This window comes from Gorilla gorilla, chromosome 3, assembly GCF_029281585.2.
Source record: "Gorilla gorilla gorilla isolate KB3781 chromosome 3, NHGRI_mGorGor1-v2.1_pri, whole genome shotgun sequence".
NCBI lineage: Eukaryota > Metazoa > Chordata > Mammalia > Primates > Hominidae > Gorilla > Gorilla gorilla.
Window position 1 is genome coordinate 130,158,244 of NC_073227.2, and position 19,900 is coordinate 130,178,143.

The following is a 19,900-nucleotide window of genomic DNA, read 5'->3' on the forward strand; positions in this document are numbered from 1 at the left end:
TAACTTCTGGGATATAGAAAAATAACGTGGAACTAAATATTAGAAACTTGATGGGTTAATTACATTTTTTCTATTATTACTGAAGAAGGTGAGGACTTCCTAAACCAATGATTTATGGTATAAGTTCAAAGGTAACTAAAGAAGTAGAAATATAATGCATAATTTTCAAACCAACTAGAGGTGGAAAAGAGGAAAGATTTTTAAAAATCTTTAATTTAGTAGAAATTATAAAGGGAAAAAGGACAAAAGCACACAAAAAGCAGGGTAAATAATAAGCCTAAAAACAAGAGGAAAAATAAATTCAACAATGTAAGTAAGTATAATAATGTAAATGGACTAAACTCTTTAGTTAACAGTGATTGTAATATTGAATTAAAACCAATCTAGATATGTGCTGTTTATAAGGAACATGCTTAAAATCTAAAGATATAGGAAGACTGAAAGTAAAGAAATAGAGAAAGATCTAAACAGAGCAGCTAATTCTATTAATAATGAGTAACATGTCTATTATCTAGAACCCTGCACGTGGAGCATTTGAAAAATACTCAGCCACAAAGCAAGTCTCAACAAATATTTGAAAAAATTGTTATCATACAGGGATATTCTCTAACCACAGAGAATAAGAAAATCAATAACACAAAGTTAACCAAAAGCAAACTAACATATTAACTAAAACTAATATTATAATAAAGAAAACTTCTAGATTACATATGGGGCAAAGAAGAAATTATATTGAAAGTTAGAAGATATTTTGAACCAAACAATAAATAAAATATCACTTATATATAAGTATATATACTATAATTATAGTATATAAACTATATATAAATTATAGTTTATACACTATACTCTTAGTATATATACTTATATACTATAATTATAGTAAACTATACTATAAAACTATAAACTATAATTTATCCTAACTATATAGTTTATACTATAACTGTATAGTTTATACTCACTGTATAGTTTATAGTATAAACTATATTATATAACTATAAACTATACTCACACACAGTATATAAACCATGCTAAGTGTGAAAAAGTGTACATAATTGTAGATGAGTAGGAGACAGACAGAAATGAATGTGTTTTGACTCTCAGAATCACTAAAGGATTCACATCCAGATACTTCAACAGACTTATTATCCATGCTTTGTTGTCAGCAGGGTTCCAAGTGTTGGGTAAACATGAATGCATATCATCCTCATAACAATGCTATGATGCATGTAGTTAATTTTCTTAGGTTACACATGTGGAAATTAATACACAGAAAGGTTAGGCAATCAAAAAGCAAACAGAACAATTAAATCAACCATGAGAAAATCCACTGATACAAGCGCTCACTGTTGAAACCCAAGGTCAAGGCAGGCCACGTTGGCTTCCCTCATGCTCCAGCTGCTTTTGCATATGAACATTGTCTTATCTTGGTCCACAAGTTTTACTTCAACTATTCCCTCTGAATCTGTAATTCCATGCTTCAAGGAAACACTAAACTTTCCTAAAATAAAAAAACAAAATAATGTGCAATATGTAGCCATTCACTTTTTTCTCTTGATTAAAAGTCTTTAAAAATAATAATGTACTTAATGTCAAGTGAGCTTTGAACATCATGACGATTTTAACAAGTAATAGTAAGCAATCATTTTATGAGTGTTTATTATGTGTCAGTGGCAGTGCTATTCAGCTGTATAGAGGATCATTAAATCCTCACATCAACCCTATGAGGATAAAGCCTGTTTATTCCCATTTTTACACAAGGAACCTAATTCTAGGGGAAGTTAAGTTCCTGGCCCAAGTGATGAAGCCAGGATTTGGAACTTGCTCAGTTGATCTCACTCCAAAGTCCATGCTCTCAAAAGTAAGCCCAACCGTAAAAATGTAAAATGTAGAAAGGGTTTATGTATTCTCATGTATTTAAGGCATTTAATGCCTCAAGAGAAGAAAAGTCTGACACTGATGAAATAACCTCCACTATTGCCTTCTGCCTTTCCAACAGGGATTATAGATGAGCTCAGACAGGGAGCTTTTCCCCTCCTTTTCCACAGTATCTCAACATCTTAACTCAGCATCTCAAAAACATACAGGCTGCTGTGAGCTGGTATATGTCATGGTGCCTTTAAAAAGAATGTTTTAAGTGTTCCTTAGGTAATGAAGTGTCTGTAATAACTTGCTATTAGAAGACAATGAACCTAAGCTTTGCTGTCAGACATAAAATGTAACAAGCACTTTCTGCATGCCAAGCACTGTGTGAAGAGCCCTGCATACATTGTTTTACTTAATTTTCACAAGAATTGTACAACTTAGAAACTTCACATTTTACAGACGAGGGAACTGGGGTCCAGTGAGGTCCAGCTTGTCAACAACCAAGGTGGGGTTTGGAGGGACTTGAAACTCAACTGGACTGACAGTGAAATCCCTAATCATAACTGCCCACTAGTCTGAATGCTAGGGCCCCAGCCTCCTCAGCACATGAAGCACCTGGAAGGGACTGTAGACAAGATCTCTGGGTCTGACGTCTGGGTTTGCTAGGTTGGAGTATGTCCCAGGTCAGCAGTGGCTCAAGCGGCCCTTGGATATTTAGGAACAATGGGGTCAGGGCTGGGGGAGAGGGTTGGCGGGGATGGCTGTTGAAAGAAATTATTGGGGTAGGCCACGCACGGTGGCTCATGCCTGTAATCCCAGCACTTTGGGAGGCCGAGGCGGACGGATCACAAGGTCAGGAGATCGAGACCATCCTGGCTAACACGGTGAAACTCCATCTCTACTAAAAACACAAAAAATTAGCTGGGCATGGTGGCAGGCAACTGTAATCCCAGCTACTCAGGAGGCTGCGGCAGGAGAATGGCATGAACCCGGGAGGCAGAGGTTGGAGTGAGCCAAGATCGCACCACTGCACTCCAGCCTGGGCAACAGAGAAAGACTCCGTCTCAAAAAAACAAAACAAACAAAAACAGAAATTACTGGGGCCACAGGAGGACCTGAGGCCTGACTAGCTTACATGTGAGTACCAACCTTACTGGAAGACTTTTCACTGGGTTCTGAACCAACTCGATGGCCCTGGGAATAATCCCTTTAACCAAGTAGAAGTGAGGGTGGGGACAATTCTAAAGGGCTGGGCAGCAGGGAGTGGCACCGGCACTGAAGGAAGGTCTGGACTCAGCATCCCACACTCTGCACTCAAAGGCTGGCTGGATTCTGGCAACCCCTGATTTCTTTAGTGATTACTCCAATTATTATTGAGAGTCTAGAAAAAAATTTTGAGTTGTCATCATAACATACACAAGAGAATTATTTTCTGATAGAAAGTATGGCATACAAATACCCTCTTATATCATAGAATGACTTGAAAACTAGTCTCTTGCTACCTTCGGCTGTGCATGTTCCGTTATTTAAAAACTTTGTCCCTGGACGAAGACATTCCAAACTCTTTTGTTGACAGTATGTTGGGAAGCTTCTCCTGTTAGTTGCACACACTGCAGTGCCATTCTTTGGGCACTGATACGGTAGTTTACAAATACAGGTGCCCTCAATGCATCTCTGCCATGGCTGGCAGAAGACTTTATCGCAGGAGAGGTGAGTATATTTTTTTGCTAAGCACTTTTTCTCCACCAGATCCTCTTGAGATGTATAAGTGACCTGTAAATGCAAAATAAACATTAACTTAGCAACAAATTAAAGACTCCTGTTTGAAGATGAGTAAGTGAAGGAAAAGAGCAAAACAGATACAGCCCACAGTACAGATGAGGATGGTGTGGTCTGGTGGCTTCAAGAATCAGAAATAATGCCGCATATCTACAACCATCTGATCTTTGACAAACTTGACAAAAACAAGAAATGGGGAAAGGATTCCCTATTTAATAAATGGTGCTGGGAAAACTGGCTAGCCATATGGAGAAAGCTGAAACTGGATCCCTTCCTTACACCTTATACAGAAATTAATTCAAGATGGATTAAAGACTTACATGTTAGACCTAAAACCATAAAAACCCTAGAAGAAAACGTAGGCAACACCATTCAGGACATAGGCATGGGCAAGGACTTCATGACTAAAACACCAAAAGCAATGGCAACAAAAGCCAAAATTGACAAATGGGATCTAATTAAACGAAAGAGCTTCTGCACAGCAAAAGAAACCACCATCAGAGTGAATAGGCAACCTACAGAATGGGAGAAAATTTTTGCAATCTACTCATCTGACAAAGGGCTAATATCCAGAATCTACAATGAACTCAAACAAATTTACAAGAAAAAAACAAACAACCCCATCAAAAAGTGGGCAAAGGATATGAACAGACATTTCTCAAAAGAAGACATTTATGCAGCCAAAAGACACATGAAAAAATGCTCATCATCACTGGCCATCAGAGAAATGCAAATCAAAACCACAATGAGATACCATCTTACACCAGTTAGAATGGCAATCATTAAAAAGTCAGGAAATAACAGGTGCTGGAGAGGATGTGGAGAAATAGGAATGCTTTTACACTGTTGGTGGGACTGTAAACTAGTTCAACCATTGTGGAAGTCAGTGTGGCGATTCCTCAGGGATCTAGAACTAGAAATACCATTTGACCCAGCCATCCCATTACTGGGCATATACCCAAAGGATTATAAATCATGCTGCTATAAAGACACATGCACACGTATGTTTATTGCGGCACTATTCACAATAGCAAAGACTTGGAACCAACCCAAATGTCCATCAATGACAGACCGGATTAAGAAAATGTGGCACATATACACCATGGAATACTATGCAGCCATAAAAAATGATGAGTTCATGTCCTTTGTAGGGACATGGATGAAGCTGGAAACCATCATTCTCAGCAAACTATTGCAAGGACAAAAAACCAAACACCACATCGTCTCACTCATAGGTGGGAATTGAACAATGAGAACACATGGACACAGGAAGGGGAACATCACACACTGGGGCCTGTTGTGGCGTGGGGGGAGGGGGGAAGGATAGCATTTGGAGATATACTTAATGTTAAATGACGAGTCACTGGGTGCAGCACACCAACATGGCACATGTATGCATATGTAACTAACCTGCACATTGTGCACGTGCACCTAAAACTTAAAGTACAAAAAAAAAAAAAAAAAAAGAATGGTATGACTGCCATCTTGACCATGAAGAAATCCTAAAAAAAAAAAAAAAAAAAAAAGAATCAGACAAACCTGGCTTCTAGACCCAGTTTTGGCACTTACTGTTACATGACGCAGGGCAAGTGACCCTCCTGAAACGTGAATTTCCTCATCGTAAAATGAGATAATATCTCCTATTTTGCAAGATTAGAAATACTATGTTTGTAATGGTTGACAAGTACTAGGCATAAAATTAATGAGAGCTATTATTACCCTGCAGGACTCCAGTAGAAATAATATGAGGGCTGGGAACAGGCCAATTGGGCCAAAAGTCAATCTGCGAAGAAAAGCCAATGCTGTCTCCCTGTCCCCCAGAGCTTCCTCCTGAGGATGCGCCTCCTGTCCTCTAGTCTCCCCTGCTGCCCGCAGTGAGCCCCGCTCCTTCCTCAGTGCCCTGCAGCTGAGAAGCATCAAGCTGGGGCAGACAAAAATCACAGTCTTTAAATGCCGTTAAGAAGGCAAATAAGCTAATTAAAACCATGCAAAACCTTGCAAGGATTGTCAAAGTCATTCTCCATAATTTGCTTTTCAATAAACTGTACAAATAGTTTTACACACACACACACACACACACAAATGACAAATTGGTCATTCTGGAAACTGGCTTTTGACACGGTGATCTAGAATGAAATATGCCAGTTACACAATTTTCATGGTTCCACGTATCTCTTTTTGGCACTTATTAGAGTTGAAATTTTTGTAATAATTTCTCTCTTGTATCTTCCACTGACCAGCTTGCAAGTGTCCTGACAGCAGGTTTTATGTATCACCTTTATATTGAAACAATGATGCTCTCATTGGATGAGAAATCCAAGCAACTTGATTTTTTTCTACCTTTATTCCTTTAAATCATTTCTGAAATCTCATTCCTCCTTGATCTTTGGATAGAAACTTTGGCAAGTGTCATAACTTTCTCAGTCACTCTTAGATTTAAACAAAAACAAAAAATTAAAGGATGTTTAGTTCCAGGAATAGTCACTAAATAGCAATGACAATGTCTAGTGCTGTGGAACCACTGAAGCTCTGACCTTCATGTCAGATGAAAGCCTCTCCTTCCTCTCAGCTCAGACTTGCTTCCAGGGTGTGTGATGGGTCCTTTCTGAGCTCTCCTCCATTCCACAGCTTTCAGGTCATGCTTTCCACCTCTCAGGAGAGGAAGAGAGGGACAGCAGCCGGGTCTCACCTGATTCTTACGGCTGAGAACTAGCCTTGGCAAGGTGGGGGTTAGAGCCAACTCTCTCATGCGGAGTACTATGAGGTTCTCTAGAGATTGCACTACTGGGGACATTTGATGTCAATTCACTCAATGCTGGCAGTACCTCTCCTCCTGCTGGCAGTACCTCTCCTCCAGCTGGCTGCTTATGGTCCATGTCTTCTCAGCTCCAGTATCCAACAGTACTAGCCCGTTTCTGCTGAGGTTGCTTACCTTTGGCAGGGAGCCTCTTGGGCAGGAGTCCTATTTCCCTCCTGAGGGCCCACACCTGTCTGTTGCCTGCCCTGCTGCCTACCATTGAAACAGGGCTTGCTCCAACACAGCCACCTCTTTTATCTCTGCCACCAGGCACCTCCAGCCTTGGGTCCTTATCCCTTTCACGTACGGGTCAAGTACTAGTTCTTTTTTCTCCTCAGACTTCAGGGAACACATGTCAAGCACTCCAAGGGAACTTGTGGGAAGCCCTTTCACAATGAAGAGAAGAGGCAGCACCTTCCATCCTCTTTGCCTGGGGTGCAGGTGGGAGATGGAAGGGAAAACGCTACCTCACTCTGTTACATAAAATTACGGGAAGCCATTTTTTTAAACTGTACTCCTGCACCAAGCCCCAAAGACCAAACCAAAATGGAGTCACTTATGCTAAGTGGCATGTAATTAAACTGAAACTTTAAGGAAATGGGAAACCACACATTGGTGAGTTGAGGCTAGAATGGGAGGTGAGGAAGTAGAAGTAGAAGCTTGACTGGTTTTGACTAGGCACAGTGGCTCACGCCTGTAATCCCAGCACTTTGGGAGGCTGAGGCGGGCGGATCAGTTGAGGTTGGGAGTTTGAGACCAACCTGGCTAACATGGCAAAACCCCGTCTCTACTAAAAATACAAAAATTAGCCAGGCATGATGGCACCTGTAATCCCAGCTCCTCAGGAGGCTGAGGTAGGAGAATCACTTGAACCCGGGAGGTGGAGTTTGCAGTGAGCGGAGACCGCACCATTGCACTCCAACCTGGATGACAGAGCAAGACTCCATCCTAAAAAAAAAAGAAAAAAAAAAAGAAACCGCTTTACTGGTTTTGCCATTTAGACATGAAAATATGAACACAGACCAAAAAAAAAAAAAAAAAAAAAAAAAAAAAGAAAGTCTCTGTCTCCTCTCCAAGCTCTGTTAAATTGAGAATACAGTAATTTTTTTAAAGATCATAAATCATAAGGTCAAAGAGAGTGGGGAGAGGACTGCAGGATATAAGATATCAAAACGTTGGAAGCTGGAAAACAGATGGGCTAGTGCTAATGGATTTAGCAGATCAAGGAGAACTGAAAGCTAAGCCCCACAGAACCCCAGAAAAGCTTAGGAACTGGGGGACCTAGTACCTCTGAAGAAGGAGTGGCTAACAAACAGGGAACTGGTTCAAAGAGATGGTTGTATGAACATGTTACTGAGGAATCTGTTGTAAACAGCAGAAGAAACAGCAAAGATTTGAAAGTGCTTGCCCCTGGAGAGAGAGTTAGGGGTGGGAGACGGGTGATAGGAGTGTTTTTCATTTTAAGTAAGATCTGATGTCCTTATGCTTTCAGTAGGGAAGTAGAAGATTAGGGCCAGGCGCAGTGGTCTCATTCCTGTAATCTCAGCACTTTGGGAGGCTGAGGCCAGCGGATCATGAGGTCAGGAGTTCGAGACCAGCCAGGCCAGCATGGTGAAACCCCAACTCTACTCAAAATCCAAAAACATAAAAAATAAATTAAAAAAATTAGCCAGGCAGGCTGTGCATGGTGGCTCATGCCTATAATCCCAGCACTTTGGGATGCTGAGGCAGGCAGACTGCCTGAGGTCAGCAGTTCGAGACCATTCTGGTCAACATGATGAAACCCCATCTCTACTAAAAATAAAAAAAAAAAAAATTAGCTAGGCAGGCTGTGCACAGTGGCTCATGCCTATAATCCCAGCACTTTGGGATGCTGAGGCAGGCAGATTGCCTGAGGTCAGCAGTTTGAGACCATTCTGGCCAACATGATGAAACCCCATCTCTACTAAAAATACAAAAAAAAAAAAAATTAGCCGGGCATAGTTGTGTGTGCCTGTAATCCCAGCTACTCAGGAGGCTGAGGCAGGGGAATTGCTTGAACCAAGGAGGTGGAGGTTGCAGTGAGCCGAGATCGCACCAGTGCACTCCAGCCTGGGCAACACAGCAAGACTCCATCACCAAAAAAAAAAAAAAAAAAAAAAAGTAGAAGATTAAGTGCTAGGCTCTGAAGCACAAGAACATTTGATGGGATAGTAGCATAAAGGGCCATGGAGTAAAGAGAGATTTTTGTTTTCATTAGGATAAAAGGGATTTCATCATGGTTATAGGCTAAGGGGAGGAATTTAACAAAATAGGAGAGATTGCATTTTCAAGAGGGAGAGAGAGGGGGAAACTGTTGAAACAAGGTTGAGGAGGGGATAGGAGAAGCAATCAGAGCACGGTGAAGTTCACCTTAGAAATTAAGCAGTTTGCTATACTTATAATTTCCTATTGTAAATTGGAAGCAACTTTATGATAACATTACCATTTTAAATTTCAGATGGATGGTAAAGGATAACACGAACACAGTGGCTGTTAACAAAGGCAACATTAATCAACGGAGAGACAGAAAATCACTGTTGAAAAATAGCTGGGCATAGTAAGAATATGGTTTATTTATACACTGTCTAAAACGTGATGACAGTAGCTTTAATTTAAAAGAATTGGTAAGTCACATGTATCTCAATGTCTAGAACAGTGGTTGCCAAAATATGAGCTGATGATCTTTGAGGACGTTATTAAAGAGGTTTGTAAATGCATGTGTACACCAGGCTTTGCCTGAAGACAAAATATAAACGATGTGAGTATGCCTCATATGTCTATGTACACCTGTGTTTTGAATATATGTAAATGCTATTATGGTTAATAAGAAAAATTATTTAAATCACCATTGAAACTATAGTTACTGTCATTTCTGTGTCTCCCACAATAACAGATTAAAATAACAACTACTATTATGTGTGTTTTTGGTGGTATAAGATGGAGTGGTGAATTTGATTGTTTTTTTTTTTTTCTTGAGACAGAGTCTCACTGTGTTGCCTAAGCTGGAGTGCAGTGGTATGATCACAGCTCACTGTAATCCTAAACTCATAGGCTCAAGTGATCATCCTGCCTCAGTCTCCTGAGTAGCTAGGACAGACACATGCTACCATGCCCAGTTAATTTTTATTTTAAAAATATTTTTGTAGAGATGGGGCCTCACTATGTTGCCCAGGCTGGTCTTAAACTCTTGGCCTTAAACAATCCTCCCATCTCAGCCTCCCAACATGCTGGGATTACAGATGTGTGCCACCCTGCCTAACCTGAGAATCTTTTAATGTTTAGTTTTGTGGTAAACATTAATACTGCTTACTAAAATCGTATTTTCCTCTACTTCTGGGAAAATAGAAAGATTGCATTTTCCCCTTGAGGTTGGGCATGGTGATTTCCTTTGGCCAATGAAATGTAAGATGAAATAATTTGTTGGGTTCAGAGAGAAGCATTTAATTGCCAGTGCTAAACAACCCAACTTTCTCTTCCCGTGTCATGTGATCATGGGAACACAAATTGTAGAGATACCATAGAATCAAAGTAGTCTAGAATGCAGGGCCAACACATGTAACATGGGTTCCCTACAGAGTCACCCAGACCCACAGTAGGCTTTGCATGAACAAAACATAAACTTTTGCCAGGTGCGGTGGCTTACGCCTGTAATCCCAGCACTTTGGGAGGCTGAGGCAGGTGGATCACAAAGTCAGGAGATAGAGACCATCCTGGCCAACATGGTCTTTACTAAAAATACAAAAATTAGCGGGGCATGGTGGCGTGCGCATGTAATCCCAGCTACTCGGGAGGCTGAGGCAGGAGAATCGCTTGAACCTGGGAGGCAGAGGTTGCAGTGAGCTGAGATCGCGCCACTGCACTCCAGCCTGGCGACAGAGTAAGACTCCATCTCAAAAACAAACAAACAAACAAACAAACAAACATAAACTGTTGTGTTTTAGCCACTGAGAGTTGGGGATTGGTTCTTACTGGTGCACAACCTAGCCTATATGGATGATACACTCTTTATAATTCAAACCCTCGAGAACTACTGGTGTAGGGAGTATGGGACTTAAATCATTCTGTGGGTGGGAGGTATGTTAAATAAGTTTTTTCTCATTTTTACTGGGTTGGCTGTTAAGAGCTGAAATAGGAGACTATCAAACACATGGATCAGGTATTCCTGACTGTGGCCCCAGACTAGTTGCACCAAAACCACCTGAGGTGCATCATCCTACAAATGCAGATTCTTGGACCCGAACAATAGACCTTCTTAATCAGAATCTCTGGGACAGATCTTGGATTCTGCACTGTAAACAAGCTCCATAAATATTCTTATGTGTCCCCAAAACTGAAAACCACTATTGTAGCCCAGTAATTTCCAAAGTGGCTTATTCACATCTCGGGATATATGAAAGAATCAGTGGAATGTGGAAAAAATATCAGAAATTTTATTGATTTATATGTTTTATTTAGAAAGTAGTAAGAAAAAAATCTTTACTAATATTTAAACATGGATTATCACTTGGGCCTATATTCATACAATATTTATAGAGAGCCTACTATGGCCAGTCACTGTTCTAAGTCCTGGAGATACAAGAGTGAGCAGGACAAAGTCATAGAGTTTACATTCTAGTAGGCAAGACAGACAAAAATGAATAAACAGTAAATATATAAGATGACATAAGGTGATAAATGCTATGTAGGGTAAGAAAGATACAGAATATGGAGAGTGAGGGGAGAACTGCTGTTTTTATAGGGTTGTCAGAGAAGATTTTGGAGAAAACCTTCCCTTGGACTAGGAACCTGAAGGTGAGGGAGCAAGCTATGCAGCTCTCTAGGGGTGATGTATCATGGTCAGAGGAGATAGCAAGGGCAAGAGCTCTGAGGAAGTGTATGTGGTACATTCTTGGTCAAGGGGGCCAGTGTGGGTGGATGGGAATAAGTAACAGGGGGAATAGGAGGAGATCAGGTCACAGAATTGGAGGAGTGGGTGGCAGATCTTGTAGGAACCTGTTGGCTACTGTAAAGACTGGCTTATACTCTGAATGAGTCATAAAGCCCTTGGAGGGTGTAAACCCTCCAGTGTGTAGAGGTTGAGCAGATGCTGTAGAACTAGTAAAGGAGACTGAGAATATGTGGTCAGTGAAGCAAAAGGCAAATAAATTGCAGATGGCACAAAAGCAATAAAAAAGGAACGACAGTTTCATTTAGTTCTGCTCTGATCTTGGTTATTTCCTTTCTTCTGCTAGGTTTGCATATGGTTTGTTCTTATTTCTCTAGTTCCTTGAGGTATGATCTTAGAATGTCAATTTGTGCTCTTTCAGTCTTTTTGATGTAGGCATTTAGGGTTATGAACTTTCCTCTTAGCACTGCCTTTCCTGTACCCCAGAGGTTTTGGTAGGTTGTGTCATTATTGTCATTCAGTTCAAAGAATTTTTAAATTTCCAACTTGAGGAGGTTCCAATATGGCCAAATAGGAACAGCTCCAGTTTGCAGCTCCCAGTGTGAGCGACGCAGAAGACGGGTGATTTCTGCATTTCCAACTAAGGTACCAAGTTCATCTCACTGGGGCTTGTCAGACATTGGGTACAGCCCATGGAGCAGGGCGGGGCATCGCCTCACCCGGGAAGTGCAAGGGGTCAGGGAATTCCCTTTTCCAGCAAAGGGAAGCGATGACAGATGGTACCTGGAAAATTGGGACACTCCCACACTAATGCTGCACTTTTCCAATGGCCTAAGCAAACGGCACACCAGGAGATTATATCCCGTGCCTGGCTCGGAGGGTCCCATGCCCACGGAGCCCCACTCATTGCTAGCACAGCAGTCTGAGATCAAACTGCAAGGTGGCAGCAAGGCTGGGGAGGGGCGTTTGCCATTGCCGAGGCTTGAGTAGGTAAACAAAGCATCCTGGAAGCTCTAACTGGGTGGAGCCCACCACAGCCCAAGGAGGCCTGCCTGCCTCTGTAGACTCCACCTCTGGAGGCAGGGCATAGCTGAACAAAAGGCAGCAGAAACTTCTGCAGACTTAAATGTCCCTGTCTGACAGCTTTGAAGAGAGTAGTGGTTCTCCCAGCATGGAGTTTGAGATCTGAGAATGGACAGACTGCCTCAAGTGGGTTCATGACCCCGGAGTAGCCTAAATGGGAGACACCTCCCAGTAGGAGCCGACTGACACCTCATACAGCCGAGTGCCCCTCTGAGATGAAGCTTCCAGAGGAAGGATCAGGCAGCAACATTTGCTGTCCTGAAATATTTGCTGGTCTGCAGCCTCCACTGGTGATACCCAGGCAAACAGGGTCTGTAGTGGACCTCCAGCAAACTCCAACACACCTGCAGCTGAGGGTCCTGACCGTTAGAAGGAAAACTAACAAACAAGGACATCCACACCAAAACCCCATCTGTACGTCACCATCATCAAAGACCAAAGGCAGATAAAACCACAAAGATGGGGAGAAACCAGAGCAGAAAAGCTGAAAATTCTAAAAATCAGAGCACCTCTTCTCCTTGCCAGCAACAGAACAAAGCTGGATGGAGAATGATTTTGACAAGTTGAGAGAAGAAGGCTTCAGACAATTGGTAATAACAAACTTCTCCAAGCTAAAGGAGGATGTTCGAACCCATCGCAAAGAAGCTAAAAACCTTGAAAAAAGATTAGACAAATGGCTAACTAGAATAACCAGTGTAGAGAAGTCCTTAAATGACCTGATGGAGCTGAAAACCATGGCACAAGAACTATGTGATGCATGCACAAGCTTCAGTAGCCAATTTGATCAAGTGGAAGAAAGGGTATCAATGATTGAAGATCAAATGAATGAAATGAAGCGAGAAGAGACATTTAGAGAAAAAAGAGTAAAAAGAAACGAACAAAGCCTCCAAGAAATATGGGACTATGTGAAAAGAACAAATCCACATCTGATTGGTGTACCTGAAAGTGACGAGGAGAATGGAACCAAGCTGGAAAACACTCTTCAGGATATTACCCAGGAGAACTTCCCCAACCTAGCAAGGCAGGCCAACATTCAAATTCAGGAAATACAGAGAATGCCACAAAGATACTCCTCGAAAAGAGCAACAGCAAGACATATAATTGTCAGATTCACCAAAGTTGAAATGAAGGAAAAAATATTAAGGGCAGCCAGAGAGAAAGGTCGGGTTACCCACAAAGGGAAGCCCATCAGACTAACAGCGGATCTCTCCACAGAAACTCTACAAGCCAGAAGAGAGTGGGAGCCAATATTCAACATTCTTAAAGAAAAGAATTTTCAACCCAGAATTTCATATCGAGACAAACTAAGCTTCAGAAGTGAAGGAGAAATAAAATCCTTTACAGACAAACAAATGCTGAGAGATTTTGTCACCATCAGGCCTGCCTTACAAGAGCTCCTGAAGGAAGCACTAAACATGGAAAGGAACAACCAGTACCAGCCACTGCAAAAACATGCCAAATTGTAAAGACCATCAAGGCTAGGAAGAAACTGCATCAACTAACGAGCAAAATAACCAGCTAACATCATAATGACAGGATCAGATTCACACATAACAATACTAACCTTAAAGGTAAATGGGCTAAATGCTCCAATTAAAAGACACAGACTGGCAAACTGGATAAAGAGTCAAGACCCATCAGTGTGCTGTATTCGGGAAACCCATCTATGTGTGCAGAGACACACATAGGCTCAAAATAAAGGGATGGAGGAAGATCTACCAAGAAAATGGAAAACAAAACAAAACAAAAAGGCAGGGGTTGCAATCCTAGTCTCGGATAAAACAGACTTTAAACCAACAAAGATCAAAAGAGACAAAGAAAGCCATTACATATTGGTAAACGGATCGATTCAACAAGAAGAGCTAACTATCTTGAATATATATGCACCCAATACAGGAACACCCAGATTCATAAGGCAAGTCCTTAGAGACCTACAAAGAGACTTAGACTCCCACACAATAATAATGGGAGACTTTAACACCCCACTGTCAACATTAGACAGATTAATGAGACAGAAAGTTAACAAGGATATCCAGGAATTGAACTCAGCGCTGCACCAAGCGGACCTAATAGACATCGACAGAACTCTCCATACCAAATCAACAGAATATACATTCTTCTCAGCACCACATCACACTTATTCCAAAACTGACCACATAGTTGGAAGTAAAGCACTCCTCAGCAAATGTAAAAGAACAGAAATTATAACAAACTGTCTCTCAGACCACAGTGCAATCAAACTAGAACTCAGGATTAAGAAACTCACTCAAAACCACTCAACTACACGGAAACTGAACAACCTGCTCCTGAATGACTACTGGGTACATAACGAAACGAAGGCAGAAATAAAAATGTTCTTTGAAACCAATGAGAACAAAGACACAACCTACCAGAATCTCTGGGACACATTTAAAGCAGTGTGTAGAGGGAAATTTATAGCACTAAATGCCCACAAGAGAAAGCAGGAAAGATCTAAAATTGACACCCTAACATCACAATTAAAAGAACTAGAGAAGCAAGAGCAAACACATTCAAAAGCTAGCAGAAGGCAAGAAATAACTAAGATCAGAGCAGAACTGAAGGAGATACGGACACAAAAAACCCTTCAAAAAATCAATGAATCCAGGAGCTGGTTTTCTGAAAAGATCAACAAAATTGCTAGACTGCTAGCAAGACTAATAAACAAGAAAAGAGAAGAATCAAATAGATGCAATAAAAAATGATAAAGGGGATATCACCACCGATCCCACAGAAATACAAACTACCATCAGAGAATACTATAAACACTTCTATGCAAATAAACTAGAAAATCTAGAACAAATGGATAAATTCTTGGACACATACACCCTCCCAAGACTAAACCACAAAGAGGTTGAATCCCTGAATAGACCAATAAGAGGTTCTGAAATTGAGGCAATAATTAATAGCCTACCAACCAAAAAGAGTCCAGGACCAGATGGATTCACAGCCAAATTCTAGCAGAGGTACAAAGAAGAGCTGGTACCATTCCTTCTGAAACTATTCCAATCAATAGAAAAAGAGGGAATCCTCCCTAATTCATTTTATGAGGCCAACATCATCCTGATACCAAAGCCTGGCAGAGACACAACAAAAAAAGAGAATCTTAGACCAATATCCCTGATGAATATCAATGCAAAAATCCTCAATAAAATACTGGCAAACCGAATCCAGCAGCACATCAAAAAGCTTATCCATTACGATCAAGTTGGCTTCATCCCTGGGATGCAAGGCTGGTTTAACATATGCAAATCAATAAACGTAATCCATCATATAAACAGAACCAAAGACAAAAACCACATGATTATCTCAATAGATGCAGAAAAGGCCTTTGACAAAATTCAACAGCCCTTCATGATAAAAACTCTCAATAAACTAGGTATTGATGGGATGTATCTCAAAATAATAAGAGCTATTTATGACAAACCCACAGCCAATATCATACTGAATGAGCAAAAACTGGAAGCATTCCCTTTGAAAACTGGCACAAGACAGGGATGCCCTCTCTCACCACTCCTATTCAACATAGTGTTGGAAGTTCTGACCAGGGCAATCAGGCAAGAGAAAGAAATAAAGGGTATTCAATTAGGAAAAGAGGAAGTCAAATTGTCCCTGTTTGCGGATGACATGATTGTATATTTAGAAAACCCCATCGTTTCAGCCCAAAATCTCCTTAAGCTGATAAGCAATTTTAGCAAAGTCTCAGGATACAAAATCAATGTGCAAAAATCACCAGCATTCCTATACACCAAGAACAGACACACAGAGAGCCAAATCAGGAGTGAACTCCCATTCACAATTGCTTCAAAGAGAATAAAATACCTAGGAATCCAACTTACAAGGGATGTGAAGGACCTCTTCAAGGAGAACTACAAACCACTGCTCAACGAAATAAAAGAGGACACAAACAAATGGAGGAACATTCCATGCTCATGGATAGGAAGAATCAATATTGTGAAAATGGCCATACTACCCAAGGTAATTTATAGATTCAATGCCATCCCCATCAAGCTACCAATGACTTTCTTCACAGAATTGGAAAAAACTACTTTAAAGTTCATATGGAACCAAAAAAGAGCCCACATTGCCAAGACAATCCTAAGCCAAAAGAAGAAAGCTGGAGGCATCATGTGACCTGACTTCAAACTATACTACAAGTCTACAGTAATCAAAACAGCACAGTACTGGTACCAAAACAGAGATATAGACCAATCCAACAGAACTGAGGCCTCAGAAATAATACCACACATCAACAACCATCTGATCTTTGACAAACCTGACAACAAGAAATGGGGAAAGGATTCCCTATTTAATAAATGGTGCTGGGAAAACTGGCTAGCCATAAGTAGAAAGCTGAAACTGGATCCCTTCCTTATAAGGTGTATATTTACACCTTATAAAAAATTAATTCAAGATGGATTAAAGATTTAAATGTTAGACCTAAAACCATAAAAACCCTAGAAGAAAACATAGGCAACACCATTCAGGCCATAGGCATGGGCAAGGACTTCATGACTAAAACACCAAAAAGCAATGGCAACAAAAGCCAAAATTGACAAATGGGATCTAATTAAATTAAAGAGCTTCTGCACAGCAAAAGAAACTACCATCAGAGTGAACAGGCAACCTACAGAATGGGAGAAAATTTTTGCAATCTACCCATCTGACAATGGGCTAATATCTGGACTCTACAAAGAACTCAAACAAATTTACGAGAAAAAATAAAAAAAAACCATCAAAAAGTGGGCAAAGGATATGAAGAGACACTTCTCAAAAGAAGACATTTATGCAGCCAACAGACACATGAAAAGATGCTCATCATCACTGGCGATCAGAGAAATGCAAATCAAAACCACAATGAGATACCATCTCACACCAGTTAGAATGGTGATCATTAAAAAGTCAGGAAGCTACAGGTGCTGGAGAGGATATGGAGAAATAGGAATGCTTTTACATTGTTGGTGGGACTATAAAGTAGTTCAACCATTGTGGAAGACAGTGTGGCGATTCCTCACAGATCTAGAACTGGAAATGCCATTTGACCCAGCCATCCCATTACTGGGCATATACCCAAAGGATTATAAATCATGCTGATATAAAGACACATGCACACGTATGTTTATTGCGGCACTATTCACAATAGCAAAGACTTGGAATCAACCCAAATGTCCATCAATGACAGACTGGATTAAGAAAACGTGGAACATATACATCATGGAATACTATGCAGCCATAAAAAAGTATGAGTTCATGTCCTTTGTAGGGACATGGATGAAGCTAGAAACCATCATTCTGAGCAAACTATCGCAAGGACAGAAAACCAAACACCGCATGTTCTCACTCATAGGTGGGAATTGAACAATGAAAACATTTGGACACAGGGTGGGGAACATCACACACTGGGGCCTGTCATGGGGTCGGGGGAGCGGGGAGGGATAGCATTAGGAGATATACCTAATGTAAATGACAAGTTAACGTGTGCAGCACACCAACATGGCACATGTATACATATGTAACAAAACTGCACGTTGTGCATATGCACCCTAGAACTTAAAGTATAAAAAAAAATTTCCAACTTGATTTTCTTTTTGACCCAATGAAATTGAAAAAAAAATTAAAGATAAATGAAACAAGAAGCTGGTTCTTTGAAAATATAAATAAAATTGATAGACCATTAGCAAGATTAACCAAGAAAAGAAGAGAAAAAAATTCAAATAAGCTCGATAAGAAAGGAAACAGGAGATACTACAACTGACACCACTGAAATACATAAGATCATTCAAGGCTACTATGAACATCTTCATGCACATAAACTAGACTAGAAGAGATGGATAAATTCCTGGAAAAATACAACCCTTCTAGCTTAAATGAGGAAGAATTAGATACCCTGAACAGACCAATAACAATCAGCCATATTGAAATGGTAATTAAAAAATTACCAATGAACAAAAGATCCAGGACCAGACAGATTCACAGCAGAATTCTACCAGACACTCAAAGAAGAATTTGTACCTATCCTTTTGACACTATTCCACAAGATAGAGAAAGAAGGAACCCTCCCCAATTCATTCTATGAAGCCAGCATCACCCTTATACCAAACCCAGGAAAGGACATAACCAAAAAAGAAAACTACACATTGATATCTTTGAAGAACACAGAAGCTAAAATCCTTAACAAAATACTAGCTAACCAAATCGAACAACATATCAAAAAGATAATCTACCATGATCAAGTAGGCTTCATACCAGGGATGCAGGGGTGGTTTAACATACATGAGTCAATAAATGTGATACACAACATAAGCAGAATGAAAAACCAAAATCACATGATCACCTCAGTAGATGCAGAAAAAGCATTCGACAAAATCTAACATCCCTTTAGGATTAAAACTCTCAGCAAAATCGGCATACAACGGGCATACCTTAATGTAATAAAAGCTATCTATGACAAACCCACCGACAACATAGTACTGAATGGGGAAAAGTTGAAAGCATTCCCTCTGAGAACTGGAACAAGACAAGGATGCCCACTCTCACCATTCCTCTTCAAGACAGTATTGGAAGTCCTAGCCAGAGTAAACAGACAAGAGAAATAATTTTATTTCTTTCTCTTTATGGGCATCCAAACCGGTAAAGAGGAAGTCAAATGGTCACTTTTTGCTGACGTAATGATTGTTTACCCTGAAAACCCTAAAGATTCCTCCAGAAAGCTCTAGAACTGATACAATAATTTAGTAAAGTTTCTGGATACAAGATTAATGTACACAAATCAATAGCTCTTCTATACACCAACAGCGACCAAGCACAGAATCAAATCAAGAACTCAACCCCTTTTACAATAGCTGCAAAAAAAAAAAAAAGTACTTAGGAATATACCTAACCAAGGAGTTGAAAAACTTCTACAAGGAAAACTACAAAACAGTGCTGAAAGAAATCATAGATGACAAAAACAAATGGAAACACATCCCATGCTCATGCATGGATAGAATCAATATTGTGAAAATGACCATACTGCCAAAAGAAATCTACAAATTCAATGCAATCCAAATACCAAAATACCACCATCATTTTTCACAGAATTAGAAAAAAAAAATTCTAAAATTCATACGGAACCAAAAAAAGAGCCCACATAGCCAAAGCAAGACTAAGCAAAAAGAGCAAATCTGGAAGCATCACACTACCTGATTTCAAACTATACTATAAGGCCATAGTCACCAAAACAGTGTCGTACTGGTATAAAAATAGGCACATAAACCAATGAAACAGAATAAGAACCCAGAAATAAACCCAAATACTTACAGCCAACTGATCTTCGACAAAGCAAGCAAAAACATAAAGTGGGGAAAGGACACCCTTTTCAACAAATGGTACTGGGATAATTGGCTAGCCACATGTAGGAGAATGAAAGTGGATTCTCATCTCTCACCTTATACAAAAATCAACTCAAGATG

General features: G+C 40.3%; 1 protein-coding gene across 5 annotated transcripts in view; it reads right to left on the minus strand.

The window, feature by feature from the left end:
• CFI (complement factor I) overlaps window positions 1-19,900 on the minus strand; it is a 77,202-nt gene that overhangs the window by 24,592 nt on the left and 32,710 nt on the right. For all 5 annotated transcript variants that reach the window (XM_055385732.2, XM_063705463.1, XM_019025329.3 and 2 more), the window contains 2 exons: window positions 3,369-3,639; window positions 1,348-1,501 (listed from right to left, as the gene is read on the minus strand). In XM_055385732.2, the coding sequence (XP_055241707.1) occupies window positions 1,348-1,418 (71 nt within the window). In that variant the 5' untranslated portion in view covers window positions 1,419-1,501; window positions 3,369-3,639. The remainder of the gene's footprint in view (window positions 1-1,347; window positions 1,502-3,368; window positions 3,640-19,900) is intronic.